The following is a 13,898-nucleotide window of genomic DNA, read 5'->3' on the forward strand; positions in this document are numbered from 1 at the left end:
CTGTCACACGGTTAGATTTATGTTGTTTATGCTAAATTAAAGGCCCATCTGCTAGATCATGAACGCACCATGATGATGACTCTACTGGGTCTGGTACCAAACCATGATTTAGACGTAACATTACATTGCAGAGCTGTAACGTACCCGAGGTGAGGTACAAGAATGTATGCCAGCAAGTATCCGTGCCATGCACAGCCCCACCAGAAGTGTGTGTGTGTGACTAATTAAATTATTAATCATAATCATTTGTGACATATTTATTTATATTATAGTAAATAATAATGTAAACAGGTTGTGAGTGATCCATACTGGACAGATTTACTCACTGTTGATTTATCAGACGTTTCATTTTCCTAACAAGAACATTTAAAACCAAAGTAAAATCTGTCTCAGCTCCATCGAACCCACCAACTCCTGACTGACAGCTCCAGGTCCACGTATCTGATCAGATGCAGGTGGTTAGTAAGTAACAAAAACACCCAGCTGAAAGACATGCTCTTACACATGAAGAGACAACAGCAGAGTCCTGGTCTGCCTCTGCGGTGAAAAATAAAGCCACCTCTCATCTATCTCTAGTGTGGAAATAAAGGAATCTACTGAAACACACACACACAACATAGCTGGCATTTCATCACGTTTCTCTATTTTAATTCAGTCATTTGAATTCTGCTGTGATTTCTACCTTTTTACTGAGTTTTATCTATCGACAACAAAAAGACAAATCCAGACTTCTTCTGCTGCAGCCGCTCTTTGTGGTGGAGTCAGAACCAAACAGCTGGTTCGCCCACACCTAGGGAAATAACAATAATAATAATAATAATAATAATAATAATAATAATCATAATAATCATAAAGATCTTGCACAATGCAAATTTTACTTAAGTTTAAAAATCTGCACAAAAAGCAAATGAAGGTAAAAGTTCATTCAACCCCCCACCCCAAAAGTCAATATTCATTGTGGATAAATATAAGATTTCTTTCCTCCTGTATGTTCAACATACGCGCGCGCACACACACACACACACACACACACACACACAGCACTGTTTCCTTGAGTAACTTTAAGCCAGGTCCAAACCGCCTCCTTTCTACATCCCAACAGTTCGGTTCAGGTTCTGTGGGCCAGCCTCCACCTGTTAGCGCTTCAATCAGATGTCAGAACCAACTCGAGTTTCCACAAGTGAGAAACGACAATGGGTCTCCGGTGGATCATTCAGAACCAGAGCCACGGTGGAAGTTCCCCATGCAGCTAAGGAGAGAAGAGACGGACTCACCGAATCTCAGGACGTGAGGCATCCCGTGAGAAGATCCCAGCAGATGCAGCATCAGCAGCAGCCTGGTGCTCCACCTCAAGCTCCTGTTAAACAGCAGTAGGTAGATCCTCTTCATGTTGTGCTGCACGGAACCTCTAATCTCTGGACCTGTAGATCCCACAGAGCTGCTCACTAACGTGTTGAACATGCGCTCTCGGACAGCAACGAGATCACGGCATGGTCTGCACCGGGTGGAGGAACGGCGGTCTCACGTCCATCAGAGCCCAGCACGTGCAACTCACTGCGCCAACAGAAAGCAGCCTTCGGACTCAGCCAGAGGGGCGTCCATGTTAGAAAGAGCAGGACTGGAACATGTCCACCAACTGGAAAAGAGCAGAGACACGGGAAGATGAGAATGCGCTCCCGGGTCCGGTCCGGTGCGGTCCGTTCTGTTCCGTTGGGGTCTGCCGCACACCGAGCTGACGTGGAGTCAACACTAGAGCAACGGGAGTTCACAGAACGGGTCTGGTTCTTCTCTATAGCTGGTCACACTGCGCCCTTTGATCTGGATCTCCAGCCCGAACTGTCAAACCTCTCCCATGTCTCCGTCCTCCCCTCCCTCCCTCTCTCAGCCGCCGTTCTCCGGTTCTCTCAGCTTTCCTCCTCTCGGTGGCGGAGTGCCTCTAAAACGCACCTCATAAAAAGAGTCTGAATTGTAAAAGGTTGTTAGTTTGATCAGAGTCGGTGGAGCGTGAGCTGCGGGTTCCGGTTCTACCGGTCAGTCTGACGAACAGCTGTCTTCTAAACCTGTTAGATTTCAGTTTTCACACAAACCCGGTCCGGGACCACGGGAACCAGCTCCCAAAATGTCCCGAACTAACACCTCTGGGAGACAGCACGGTGGGGTGTGTGTGTGAAAAGACGTGTGTGTGTGTGTGTGTGTGTGTGTGTGTGTGTGTGTGTGTGTGTGTGTGTGTGTGTGTGTGTGTGTGTGTGTGTGTGAATATCCCCAAGATGTTTGCTTATAGAGTTTTATTTATTTTTGTTCTCATCCAGACATCATTGTTGTTTATTATTTGTAAGGAGAGTAAACGTTGAATATTCTCATTTCTAAATTCTGGCAGCTACATTTTTCAGATAAACTTCAGGAAAGTGGAAGAAAAAATAATAATAGATGTCGACAAGAGATAAAAAGTTACTGTATGATTAAAAACAAACATCCGAATCTGATCCGGAGTCCCGCTTTTAAAGGAAGGCAGGAATCAGCACCACGGACAGCTCCGCAACCGAGCCCAGGGCAGGTTCAGCTCCTCAGACCCGGTTCTGGTCCTGGTCATAACGCCCATCTGACCCTAGAACCTTTTCAGGGTTCTGCATCAAACGTTTTGGCATCAAATGGGCCAGATGTGAATCAGACTTCAGAACCACTGACCCGGTTTGGTTTCGGCTGCTTTTTTTATTTTTATTTTATTGGATTTTCGCTGACCGGTGAACCAAAAGGGGAACGTGTTTTGTGCACGCGCACGGCGCTGATTGACGGGCAGAGCTTTGTGATAAATGTGCATAAAGTTTTAAACGGGCCTTTTGTGGATTTTAAGGCTGGAAGATGAAGAGAAAAGCTGAACCCCGCAGCCTCCGGTGCACGCGGTCACGTGGCTCTTTGCACAAAAACAGTTAAATAAACGCTCTTTTAGCGCATGTTAACCCAGATTAGCGCCTGAAGTCCTTCTGACCTAATGGAGGGAAGTGTTTGTCTCTAGTTAGAACTATTGTTGTATCGTGAGATTCAAAATGTCCTCCGATCAGAACCAGAACGGCACCGGGCCGCGGAGGAAGAGGATCCGAACCGCTCCGCCTGTCCTCATTTAGGTTGGCTAAAAACACAAGAGTTCAATTCTTTCCAGGGATTCCGGGTCGGACCCATCTGGAAGTTTATTTTGATATTTGTGCTCAAAGTGGTGAGAAGCAACTTTGCCCAGTAAAATGGAACAAAGTTCGGTCCAGAAAGAGTGCCGCAGACATTTGCACCTAGAGACGAGGACAGGAGACATAACTCAGCTGGGTAGGAAGTAACGGGCTTACCTGACTGACACAGAGACGGAGCTGTCTGGTTGTTTCCACCAAGAAGCCGAATCCCGTCTAGCAGCACAGAGCTCCGGCCGGAGGGGAGACACGCCTCCTCTCGGGCGCAGGGCGGGCGGGGTGGGAGTGGGGTGGGGGGTGGGGTGGTGGGGGTGGTGGTGGTGGTGGTGGTGGTGGGGGGGGGGGGGGGGGGGGGGCTAGTCTGAAGCAACACTCACCCAGAATAAAGTCCAGCGGCCCAGAATGAAGCGAGGCAAAGGAACATAACGGTCCGGGTCTTATGGGCTAAATATGTGTCTTTTTATCTTGAGCACGAACAGAAGACTTCTGGTTCCAGCTGACAGATGAGACCTTACCAGATTTCCACCAGATGCGTAATTGTTGCAAAACATCCACAAACCTGAATACGCAGACATTAAAGGGTGTTTCCACTTGACAGGGGCACCTCTTCCCAGATTCTTCTCAAAAGAATGTTTGGAGAATGATGATCCATCATTTTTCATCTGCGCTCATCTCTGCTGCTCAGCGGTGGGTCCTACATAAACTCAGTTACATTTACTTTAGTTCCTTTCCACCAAGACAGTTACATCAAGGAGTAGTTTTGCTGGGTTATGTGATTAATATTAATATGAAGTTTCAGTACTACTCGAGGACATTCTTAAACTGTCTAGTTCTACCTGGCAACCAAACATGATTGGCTGTTTAGCTGCACCTCTGGCCAGTGCCCCCAGGGGGAAATAATGTATGACTCTTTTGGCAGAAATCCACTGTTGGTGAATATTTCAGATTGCATTTAGGTACACACTATTAAGCAAAACTGACAAATATTTGAATGATATATTTTATATATTTATTTATTTCCTTTTGCTTCGGGAGTGGAGTCGCCCCTTATGGATGAACTGCCATTGGTTGCAGTTCTCTAAATTTAAGCTTCAGGCATATTTTATGTGCTCAGCAGCTGAGACTGGGCTAGATGGGAAATCGAACAGGGAAGCTGAGTAAAGAATCCAGCAATTTTCAAAATAAGACACGTGCAGCCATACAGTTGCTTTACTAGTAAAAATAGAAAACTTCATTACCTGTTTCGCCTCCTTGGTGGAGGTAAAAGGAACAGAAAATGAACACACACCTTTTGGGTACACGCTGCCATCTTTTTCCATGCCTGTTATCACGTGAACTGGTGAAGTCATATATGGTCTTGCAATTCTCTTGAGATTTTTGACCACGTAGCACCAGCAGCATGGGACGCCTTTGTTGCATTTCTGAAATGTTCTCAATGGAGAACAGAGAGAACGACCTGCATGTCGCAGGGAAAACACATCTATTATGTTACACACCACTTATGCATCAGGAGGAAAGGTGGCTGGCGTGTAGAGCTGAATCCTCCTGCAGGTCTCTAAAGAATTATGCCTAAACCCACCAGGTGTCTGCATGATCTAGGCCTCCTTCATTTGGCTCTGGGCTTCATCATGAGAATATTTTATTTTCTTCTTATTAAAATCACCAAACTTCCTCTTGACTGGCATCAACTGAAGAAGCTTCATAATAAAAAGACAAATTTTTTAAAATCTCTAAAAACAAAGTACTACATTTCCACAAATGAACCATATGTTTATAAAATAGCTGGATGAGTGACTTTATTTATTAAAGAAATGACTTTCTACATTTCTGGAGCTCATCCTTTCTGCCAAAGCCCGGCCTTCCAAATAAAAACATACCTAATTTGAGGAGAAACTTAACGAATGACTAAAACACACTGGTCTGGTAGATTCTTTATTCTAAAGTTATCTATTGGGTAATCAAACAAAGTCCACAACAAACCAGGATGTGCATTTATTCATCACAGGAAAACAGAAAACTGTAAAAAATAAATAAATAACCCAGATCCTGTCCTGGTGTACTCAAGCCTCGATCACACCGAGTGCAAAACGGAACGCGGATCTAAATCTGTGTGATGATTCTCCTGTAAAAACTAAAGGAGCCGGCAGAATGATGCAACACAGGTTTTATTTTGAAATAAATCAGACGCACATGTCTCGCTTGCTGTCTGGCGCAGGTCATTTATTCAACCTTATGATGATCTGCATGAGGCGTCCGGAATAAACAGAAACCATGCAGAAGGATTCTGCGGCTCCACAGCTGGAATTGAACCGCAGCCGGAATAAATGCTCTGATTGGACTTGGTGCTTTATGGTCTGTTTCACTAAATTTTCCTCCAAACGTGAAACACTTTTGAATTATAGGCAAATACATTGTTTCTTGCCACCCAATCAATGATGCAATGTGGGAAACGTAAACAATGCCATGAAATGTCGTCTTGTTATCCTCCAATTATAGACTGAGAAATCTGTTTGCAGTGTGATGGTTCAAGAAGATGTGGCTGTTGTCTTCCAGCTCTTCTGTACACACGTAGTGGTTATCCTGAGCAACATTCCAGAGACGTTCCACACATGACCCACCGTCGGTGCAAATGGCTGTCCATCCAGAAGTCACATGGTATTCATTTGGCATCTGTTTGGCACTCGGTGTAAAAGAGGCTTCATTCTGCAGCAAACTGAAGACAATCACACTGAAACCTGTCAGAGTGTCTTCTTCTTCTTCTTTGGGTTAACGGTAGACCCCAGCCTGTTCTGCTGCATTACCGCCACCGTCTTCACCAAATCACTCGCAACTAAAACTCACACAAGAGCAAAGTACTGCAATCTCCAAAACAAGCCAGTCTAAAACCCCCAAAACGCCCAAATCTGAATGCATCACTCGTCTCTGAATTTCATACCCAACAAAGACGTTCTGTTTCTTCCTTTCTTAGGCAAGCTAGATGCCTAGTCGGCGTATTGCTGCCAAAGCAACCGTCAATCCACTCCCAAAGATGATCACACCCTCATGTAAACTCTGATCCCACGTAAAAAAGCCAGCAGCGCGCCCACACTCCGTCTATCCTCCACCCGCAACACGGTCCGTAGACTAAACCCCCAACCCCTACGAAACCCAAAAACCTGAACAGGGCCCTCCTCTTGACCGAGTAATCGGGACAAAGCAGCAAAACATGTCCCATCATTTCCAGCACCCCACAATGGTTTTCCTTTGTTCCCCAAAGCTCCCAAGGTTAATCAGACACAGATGTGAGGAATAAAGACCCAGCACACCCATTATGTCTCTTCTTGTATTCAAGCTCACTGTTTTTACTATTTTGTTTGTGTTTGTTTTTTTTTCTGTGTGACGCTCTAGATTAAAGGTGAAAATTCCTCACCTCCATGAAACTCTGACAAAACCAGATGCCTTTAGTTTCCTTGACTGGATCAGTTTTCCAGTGTACTTATTTTAGATCAGAAAATGGAGTCTCTGTCTTCTTTGTTCATTTATTTAATTGTATTTTTTTTCGTTTATTTGTAAAATGTTGGTAAGAAATTGTTTAGCACACGTGATGTATAAAACCATACATTCTGGACAAATGGAATCCATTGTTTGCATGACTAAATGTCCCATTTGTCTCATTTTGCATTAAGCTGAAAAAATCAAAACCGATTTGTAACAGATTGTTTTAAATATTATGAAAACCAAAGAAATAATTCTACCGTTTGTCAAAATGCATTTTTCCTCTTTAAGAATTGTGAGTTCATCCTAGTGTGTGAAGAAGATGAAATGTTCTCTCCTCATAAGTCACTTTATGTCTGGATCAGCTTCCTAATAACTGACTTTATGGGATCCAGGTTTCATTTGTTTATTTTCAGTCTGCTGCTTCACATCAGTGACGCCTCAGCAAATAACAACTTTGGGTCTGAAATCAGGGGAACAAAGTGAGGCCATCAGACAGAAATAACTGCAATGAGATCCACTGTCTATTGGTGGAGGAGCACAGTGACGGAGACCTGAGCTGAGCCACAGTTTGGAGCTGAAATGAAAGAGAGCTTTGATTGCTCCCGTCTCCTCCGGCTCCTCACAGCGTGCAGCATGAAGTGTGGGATTGTAGGTGCTACAAATAAATAGTCAATGACAGCTCTGGGATCTAACAACCTAACGATGAGAATAAAAGACCTGATGAGATGAGATGATCAACGTGAACCATGTAAACAACATTTTTAACCCTTTTTGGTTCTTCAATGTGTGTGTGTGTGTGTGTGTGTGTGTGTGCGCGTGTGTGTGTGTGTGTGTGTGTGTGTGTGTGTGTGTGTGTGTGTGTGTGTGTGTGTGTGTGTGTGTGTGTGTGTGTGTGTTAGCACACATTATCATTATCCATCCATCCATCCATTTTCTTCCGCTTATCCAGAGTCGGGTTGCGGGGGCAACAGCCTAAGTCAAGAGGTCCAGACTCCCTCTCACCAGTTACTTGGGCCAGCTCTTCTGGGGGAATCCCAAGGCGTTCCCTAGCCAGGTGAGAGACATAGTCCCTGAAGCGTGTCCTGGGTCTTCCCTTGGGTCTCCTCCCGGTTGGAGGTGCCCGGAAAACCTCACCAGGGAGGTATCCTAATCATATGCCTGAGCCACCTCAACTGTCTCCTCTCAACGTGGAGGAACAGCACGTCTCCTCCGAGCCCCTCCAGGATGACTGAGCTTCTCACCCTATCTCTAAGGGAGAACCCAGCCACCTTGCAGAGAATGCTCATTTCCGCCGCTTGTGTACGCAATCTCATTCTTTCAGTCACTACCCAAAGCTCGTGACCATAGTTGAGGGTAGGAACGTAGATCGACCAGTAAATAAAGAGCTTTGCCTTCTGACTCAGCTCTCTCTTCACCATGATAGACCGGTACAACGCCCGCATCACTGCAGATGCAGCCCCAATCCGCCTATCGGTCTCACTCTCCATCATTCCCTCACTTGTGAACAAGACCCAGAGATACTTAAACTCCTCCACTTGGGGCAGGACCTCATCCCTGACCCGGTGAAGGCATTCTACCCTTTTCCAACTCAAGACCATGGTCTCAGATTTATAGGAGCGGGATTTTGATCCAAGCTGCTTCATACTTGGCTATGAACCACTCCAGTGAAAGAGCTGGAGATCCCGTTCTGATGAAGCCAAAAGGACAACATCATCTGCAAAAAGCAGAGACCTGATCCTCAGGCCACCAAAATGGATCCCCTCACCACCTTGGCTGTGCCTAGATATCCTGTACATAAAAGTTATGAACAGAATCGGTGACAAAAGGCAGCCTTGTCAGAGTCCAACTCTGTGTGTGTGTGTGTGTGTGTGTGTGTGTGTGTGTGTGTGTGTGTGTGTGTGTGTGTGTGTGTGTGTGTGTGTGTGTGTGTGTGTGTGTGTGTAGTATAAATGAATGCCTTGTTAGTCATTTTCTGGGGAAACGCTTGTACTACTGTTTGAAGAAGTAGAAGTCAGCCAGAGGGGAGGTGAGCAGAAAACAGCATGATTTGGAGTCCTACTTCCTGATATTTGGACATCTCGCCTCTGATTTGGTAACAGCAACACAACTCTTCCACTGTCTCCAATTTCTCTTTGTCAGGGGTGATCACGGACTGAACTGAGAAACCGCGGGTTCGGCTGTAGCATGTTGTGATGAGACCCAAACGCAGGAGAACGAGCGCTGGGAGCTGCTCACACACAGTTAGTCTAAGATTGGTTCGTTTCTCAAAGGGAAACGAGAACAAACAGGCATTACAGGAAGAGAAGGAACTGACTTGCTGGTAAGACGATTAAGTGGGCTAGATGACTAGTGAGCGATGAGACTATGGACTCGTGACATGGTTTGGTAAAAACCATGACTGAGTGAACTGGCCAGAGGGAGTTGACCTCTGAATATAGACGGGGGGATGACATGGGAGTTAAGAGTTTAGGAGATGGAATGCTGGGAAATGGAGTCTTAGGGGGTGTTTCTCAGTGAACAAAGCATTTAAATATTCATATTCCTGGTAAAACCACACAGGACCCGGATGAGCAGAAGCCTCTGGGGATAAACTTAAACAGGCTGAGCGTGTCCTGATGTCTTCAAACAAATGTGATCATTTACTTACAACAAAAACACAAATAAAACTGTGCTTTAAAGTGTGTGTGTGTGTGTGTGTGTGGGGGGGGGGGGGGGGGGGGGGGTTAGGTTCCTACACTCAGGAAGCTCCTCTGTGATGGTTCCAGTAGTAAATTTCAGATGAGCATTATGACAGCGGTGTGTGTGATCCTAACGGTAAACTTTTATAGTTCCATCAGAGGAAACGGCAAACATACAAATCAGGTTCAGAGCTGAAGTAAACAACTCTATCCTCTCCTTTCTCAAAGTCACAGCAGGCCTTATTTATTAAACTTTGTGTAGAATCTTTACTCTATGGCTACTTAAAGCGGCATTATGGAAGTTTGACAGCCAAAACATGTATAGAAATAATACATTTCTTCTTCATACATTCTCCTGCAATGCCCTGGTCCTGTAGAATGAGCCCAGGCATTTTTACTGTGATTGCCTGTTTTTCTGTAAAATCACAGAAAAAGAGAGCTGCTCGGGTCGAGCAGGCTGCTTCATGCGCATTCACTCTCAGGCATAGCCCGTAGCGTTTGCTATCAGTAGCTTTAGCAGCAGAGAATGAGGTAGTGCCAACTCAGCAACTTTGTCGCTGTTCCTAACGCCTAGTGATGAACCTAGCTACATTTCTGAGGACCCTTAGCTACTTTCTTCTAGATATTTCCTGCAAATTAGCAACAAAATAGCCATTTTCGCTCCGAACCGTTCTTTGAACATTGTTTCAGGATATAAATGTTACAGATAGATCAGATGTCATTGGTGCTTTAGCTCACCTGGTTAAACGTCAGACTCTCGTGCAAAAGACCCAGGTTCAATTCTGGATGTGAACCTAGGTTTTTTAGTTTCTTTTTTACATTAATGGTATATTATTTTTTTACAGTAAGATGCCCAAATTTTTATTTGAGACTCGCCGAACGGCATTGAATTCACAGATAAAAAAAGATGTGGGTTCAACTTTCATTATGGAACAAATTTTCAAGCAAAGGAAAGGGAATGATCTGAGCATGCAGGAGGGCTGACCCATCTTAAACCTTTGTCGGCTGTGCTGAAGAGAAAGGTACAGAACCAAATTATTTAATTAATTAGCTGCACGTTCTCCTGTCCTCTGTCCTCCGGGCCACACACACACACACACACACACACACACACACACACACACACACACACACACACACACACACACACACACACACACACACACATACACACACAGGACTGTCTCAGCTGTTATTTTTGTTTAGGAGTGTGCACGTACAGCATGCGCGCCTCGTGCACGAGCCTACTATTGAAGCTGCCGTTACGCTTTTGGCCTGAGGGGGCAATCACGAGCATAAAAATTCAAAACTCTGTAAAGTCCCTTTAAGCTCAGTAAAATAAATGTACTTGCACATGTAATAATGTTGGATCTGTAAAAGACTGTGAACACACAGCTCTTGCTTTATAAATCACACTTTTCCTACAAAAAGTGCTCAGGTGTTTTTGGATTATATCACGCCTCCTTCATACTCACTTTTTGCATCTCACAGGTGACCATGGCAACTGACAGGAAAATGCAATTTCACTGAGACTGAAATGGAGATGCTTGTGCATGACGCAGAGGCACAGAAAAATGTTTCATTGATCTGTTTGGGGGAGCCACGAAGTGATCGCAGCAAGCATAAAAAAAGAAAATATAATATAAAAAGGAAATAGTCAGATGGAGGCAAAGAGGAAGATGGCAATAATCATCGATGCCATTCAAAACAGCTGCATTATGGGGCTCGGACATTGCTGAGAAGTTACAGATACAAGTAGATTATTTGAGGAAAGATTTGATTTAACCCAAGGGAGCTTCAGGAAGGAAATTATGTTTGTCATATCAAGCAACTATAGCCCGTCTGTTGTCTAATTCCTGCTGGAACAAACTGGTGTCAGGAAACCTGACAGTGCAGCATGACTGTTGGTGCACGGTTTGCAGCGCTGCAGTCTCCACAGCCAATAGAAGCTGTTGGTTTTATAGTATTATTTACAGCAGATGTGCTGTCGTGTGTGTCAGACAATTATCAAACCAAATTAGCAGAGATGTGGACTCGGGTCACGTGACATGGACTCGAGTCAAACTCAAGTCATTATTTTAATGACTTCTGACTTGACTTGATAAAATTTAGAAAGATTTACGACCTGACTCAGACTTGAACGCCAATGACTTGTGACTTGAATCGACTTGCATCTGTTGACTTGATAACTTGAGCATATTTGATATTTTAGCACAGAAGTGGCCCAACATGGACAAAAATCCTAAATCCTTCTTTCTGGGTTTGAGCTTGTGCTCTTAAATGCAGCAGCACTTTGTTTATAATCAGTTTCAGTTGCACTTTCTGCTTGTTTGAGCAAATAAATGAAGCTTTAAGAAGCTTTATTTTTGGATTTATTTATTATCATTGTCATTACATTGAAGTTGGAGAAATAACTTGATTATGACTTGAAAATTCTTTTTTTTTTCTTCCCTTTCTTGTGTGTCCTGTCAGGCTGTGAAGCAAACAAAATTGATGTCTGAATGCTGGTGACAAGCCTTACAGATTTACTCTCAGGTGGAGCATCAAAGCATCTGCTTCTAATGTCACGCCTGATACTTAAAACTTTTTTTTCGAGGAGTTACCCCAGAGCACAGGAACTCCAGGGAGACTGCGACCAGAAAAGCCCCCGCTCCCCTCGAGAGGCGCAGAGGATCACCCCGGGGGGCCACAACCAGCAGCCGGCAGAGTCCCGGGAGATATCGACGGCAAGCCCACAGGCCCGCCCGCAGCCTCCCACCCCCTAGCCGGCCGAGCCCGGGACCCAATGACCCAGGACCTGTTTTGAGCTGGGAGGTGAGCACTCTACACACCCCATTACGTCACCTGTTTTTGGGAGCTTCTCTGATTTCAGGAGAGAGAGCAGCAGCTGTGGTCGATCAGCTGATCAGCGGGTGCCCTTCATAAGGAGGACGGAGGACACTGCTAAACTGCCGGATGATTACGCCCTACTGGTAGAAATCCCAGCCTCTGTGATTCCTAGAACTCTAGTTTTTGAAATCTCACTTTTTGCTACGACTTTGTGCTCAGACTTTGTTCTTGTTTTTCCCTCAACTCTTTAGGCTCAGTCATCCCTGTCCATACACCACATCCCTGCGTGATTTTGGATATACAACTGCCCGACCATACAGCCTCTGGATTTATCTCTCGACTCCCCGTCATCCCAACGGCTCGACTTGCTCCTGGTAAACCTGCTCTCTCTCTCTCATCACCTCCGGTTGGAACCCCGTCATTCTGCCTCAACCCTGGACATCCGCTTGCTCTCCCAGCTCACCCCTCCCCGGACAAACTTCACCACGCTTCGCCGTAAGTCCTCCTCCCAATCGTATCCTCTACCATACTACATTATCAAGGTCTCACATCTGCTCCTCTTCCCCTCAGACGCTGCTCCCGTCACTCATTTGCTGATTACCAGTTACTCCTGGAATCATCATTTCTTAATAAATCATTATTATTCCTACAACCAGCTTCCGTGTATTGATTCTGCATGTCCTGGGTTAAATATTTATCACAGAACATGACAGGACCCAGGGGCGATCACCCCCGCCGGGGACCCAGCAGAGCCCAGGGACCCAGAACCCACCAGGCAGCCACCGGGATTGATCAGGCACATGCCAAAAATCTTAAACTCCCTGACCCGGGAGCCACGACCACTCAGGCAGACCAAGGCACCACACTCCACACCAGATGTGGCAGGGAGAGGGGAGACGAAGATCTCTATCACCAAAAGAAGTCCCAGGAGAAGGGAGGAGTCAAAGGCCCCACCTGACATATACAGTCATACACAACCACAGTCACACACTCCCTCCCTCATGCTCACACATACACATGCACATACAACCAAAGACTTACAAAAATGCACGCCGGACACCCACTCATGCTCCCCATCCACACCCTATTCACTCTGGTCCCGGTACTGCTGCATGTTGGGTACAATCATTACCGGTTACCAGAGTTTGACCCTTTCTGCTGGTGTGCTGATGAGCAGGCTCCCCCGCCCAACGCTGAGCACAGCAACCCACCACCCCAGACCCCAACCGGACGGACAGATCTCCCTCCTAGCCTCCAGCCCCAGGAAGCCAAGCAACAACAGAGGTGTGCTAAGACCCCTAGTCTCCCTCCACCTGCTCCAATATGGTGTTAGTGCGTGTTGATGAGGTGTATTCCATGGCTGTGGTGAGCGGGCAGTGTGGGCATTGTCTGGCCTATGCCAGCTGATGCCACTGCACCACCCCACTTGCACCACCCCACTTGCACCCACATGCCTCGGTGTCTAAGTGCAGTTTAAAATTGGAAGTGGGCACTGGCACTTGGGATGAGGCTGAGAAATTCTCCTGCCAACTGCCGTTGGATGTGCTCACTCCCAAGGCCCTAAGTGTGTGTTTTCCACCCGTTCTTGCCTCCCCGCAGCTCGGCGCATCTCTGTCTGATCGCGGCTGTCTGCTGCGCGGGCTGCCGGCTTGTGGAGCTCTCGGGAGACCTCTGTGCTCCACCCGGTTTTACCCAGCGGTCAGCCCGGCGTATCTCTGACTCAGAAGCTCTGGTGTTG

At 45.9% G+C, this 13,898-nt stretch overlaps 1 protein-coding gene across 5 annotated transcripts in view; it reads right to left on the reverse strand.

The window, feature by feature from the left end:
- Nucleotides 1–3,436, reverse strand: part of grik2 (glutamate receptor, ionotropic, kainate 2) — a 299,000-nt gene extending 295,564 nt beyond the window's left edge. For 4 of the 5 annotated variants that reach the window (XM_070550946.1, XM_070550947.1, XM_015949505.3 and 1 more), the window contains exons 1-2: nucleotides 3,336–3,436; nucleotides 1,275–1,636 (exon numbers count right to left, since the gene is read on the reverse strand). In XM_070550946.1, the coding sequence (XP_070407047.1) occupies nucleotides 1,275–1,461 (187 nt within the window). In that variant the 5' untranslated portion in view covers nucleotides 1,462–1,636; nucleotides 3,336–3,436. Of the gene's footprint in view, nucleotides 1–1,274; nucleotides 2,134–3,335 lie in introns of those variants that run through there. The other variant, XM_015949506.3, reaches the window with a different exon arrangement.
- Between the last annotated feature and the right edge of the window lie 10,462 nt (nucleotides 3,437–13,898).

This window comes from Nothobranchius furzeri, chromosome 5 (genome assembly GCF_043380555.1).
Source record: "Nothobranchius furzeri strain GRZ-AD chromosome 5, NfurGRZ-RIMD1, whole genome shotgun sequence".
NCBI classification, from domain to species: domain Eukaryota; kingdom Metazoa; phylum Chordata; class Actinopteri; order Cyprinodontiformes; family Nothobranchiidae; genus Nothobranchius; species Nothobranchius furzeri.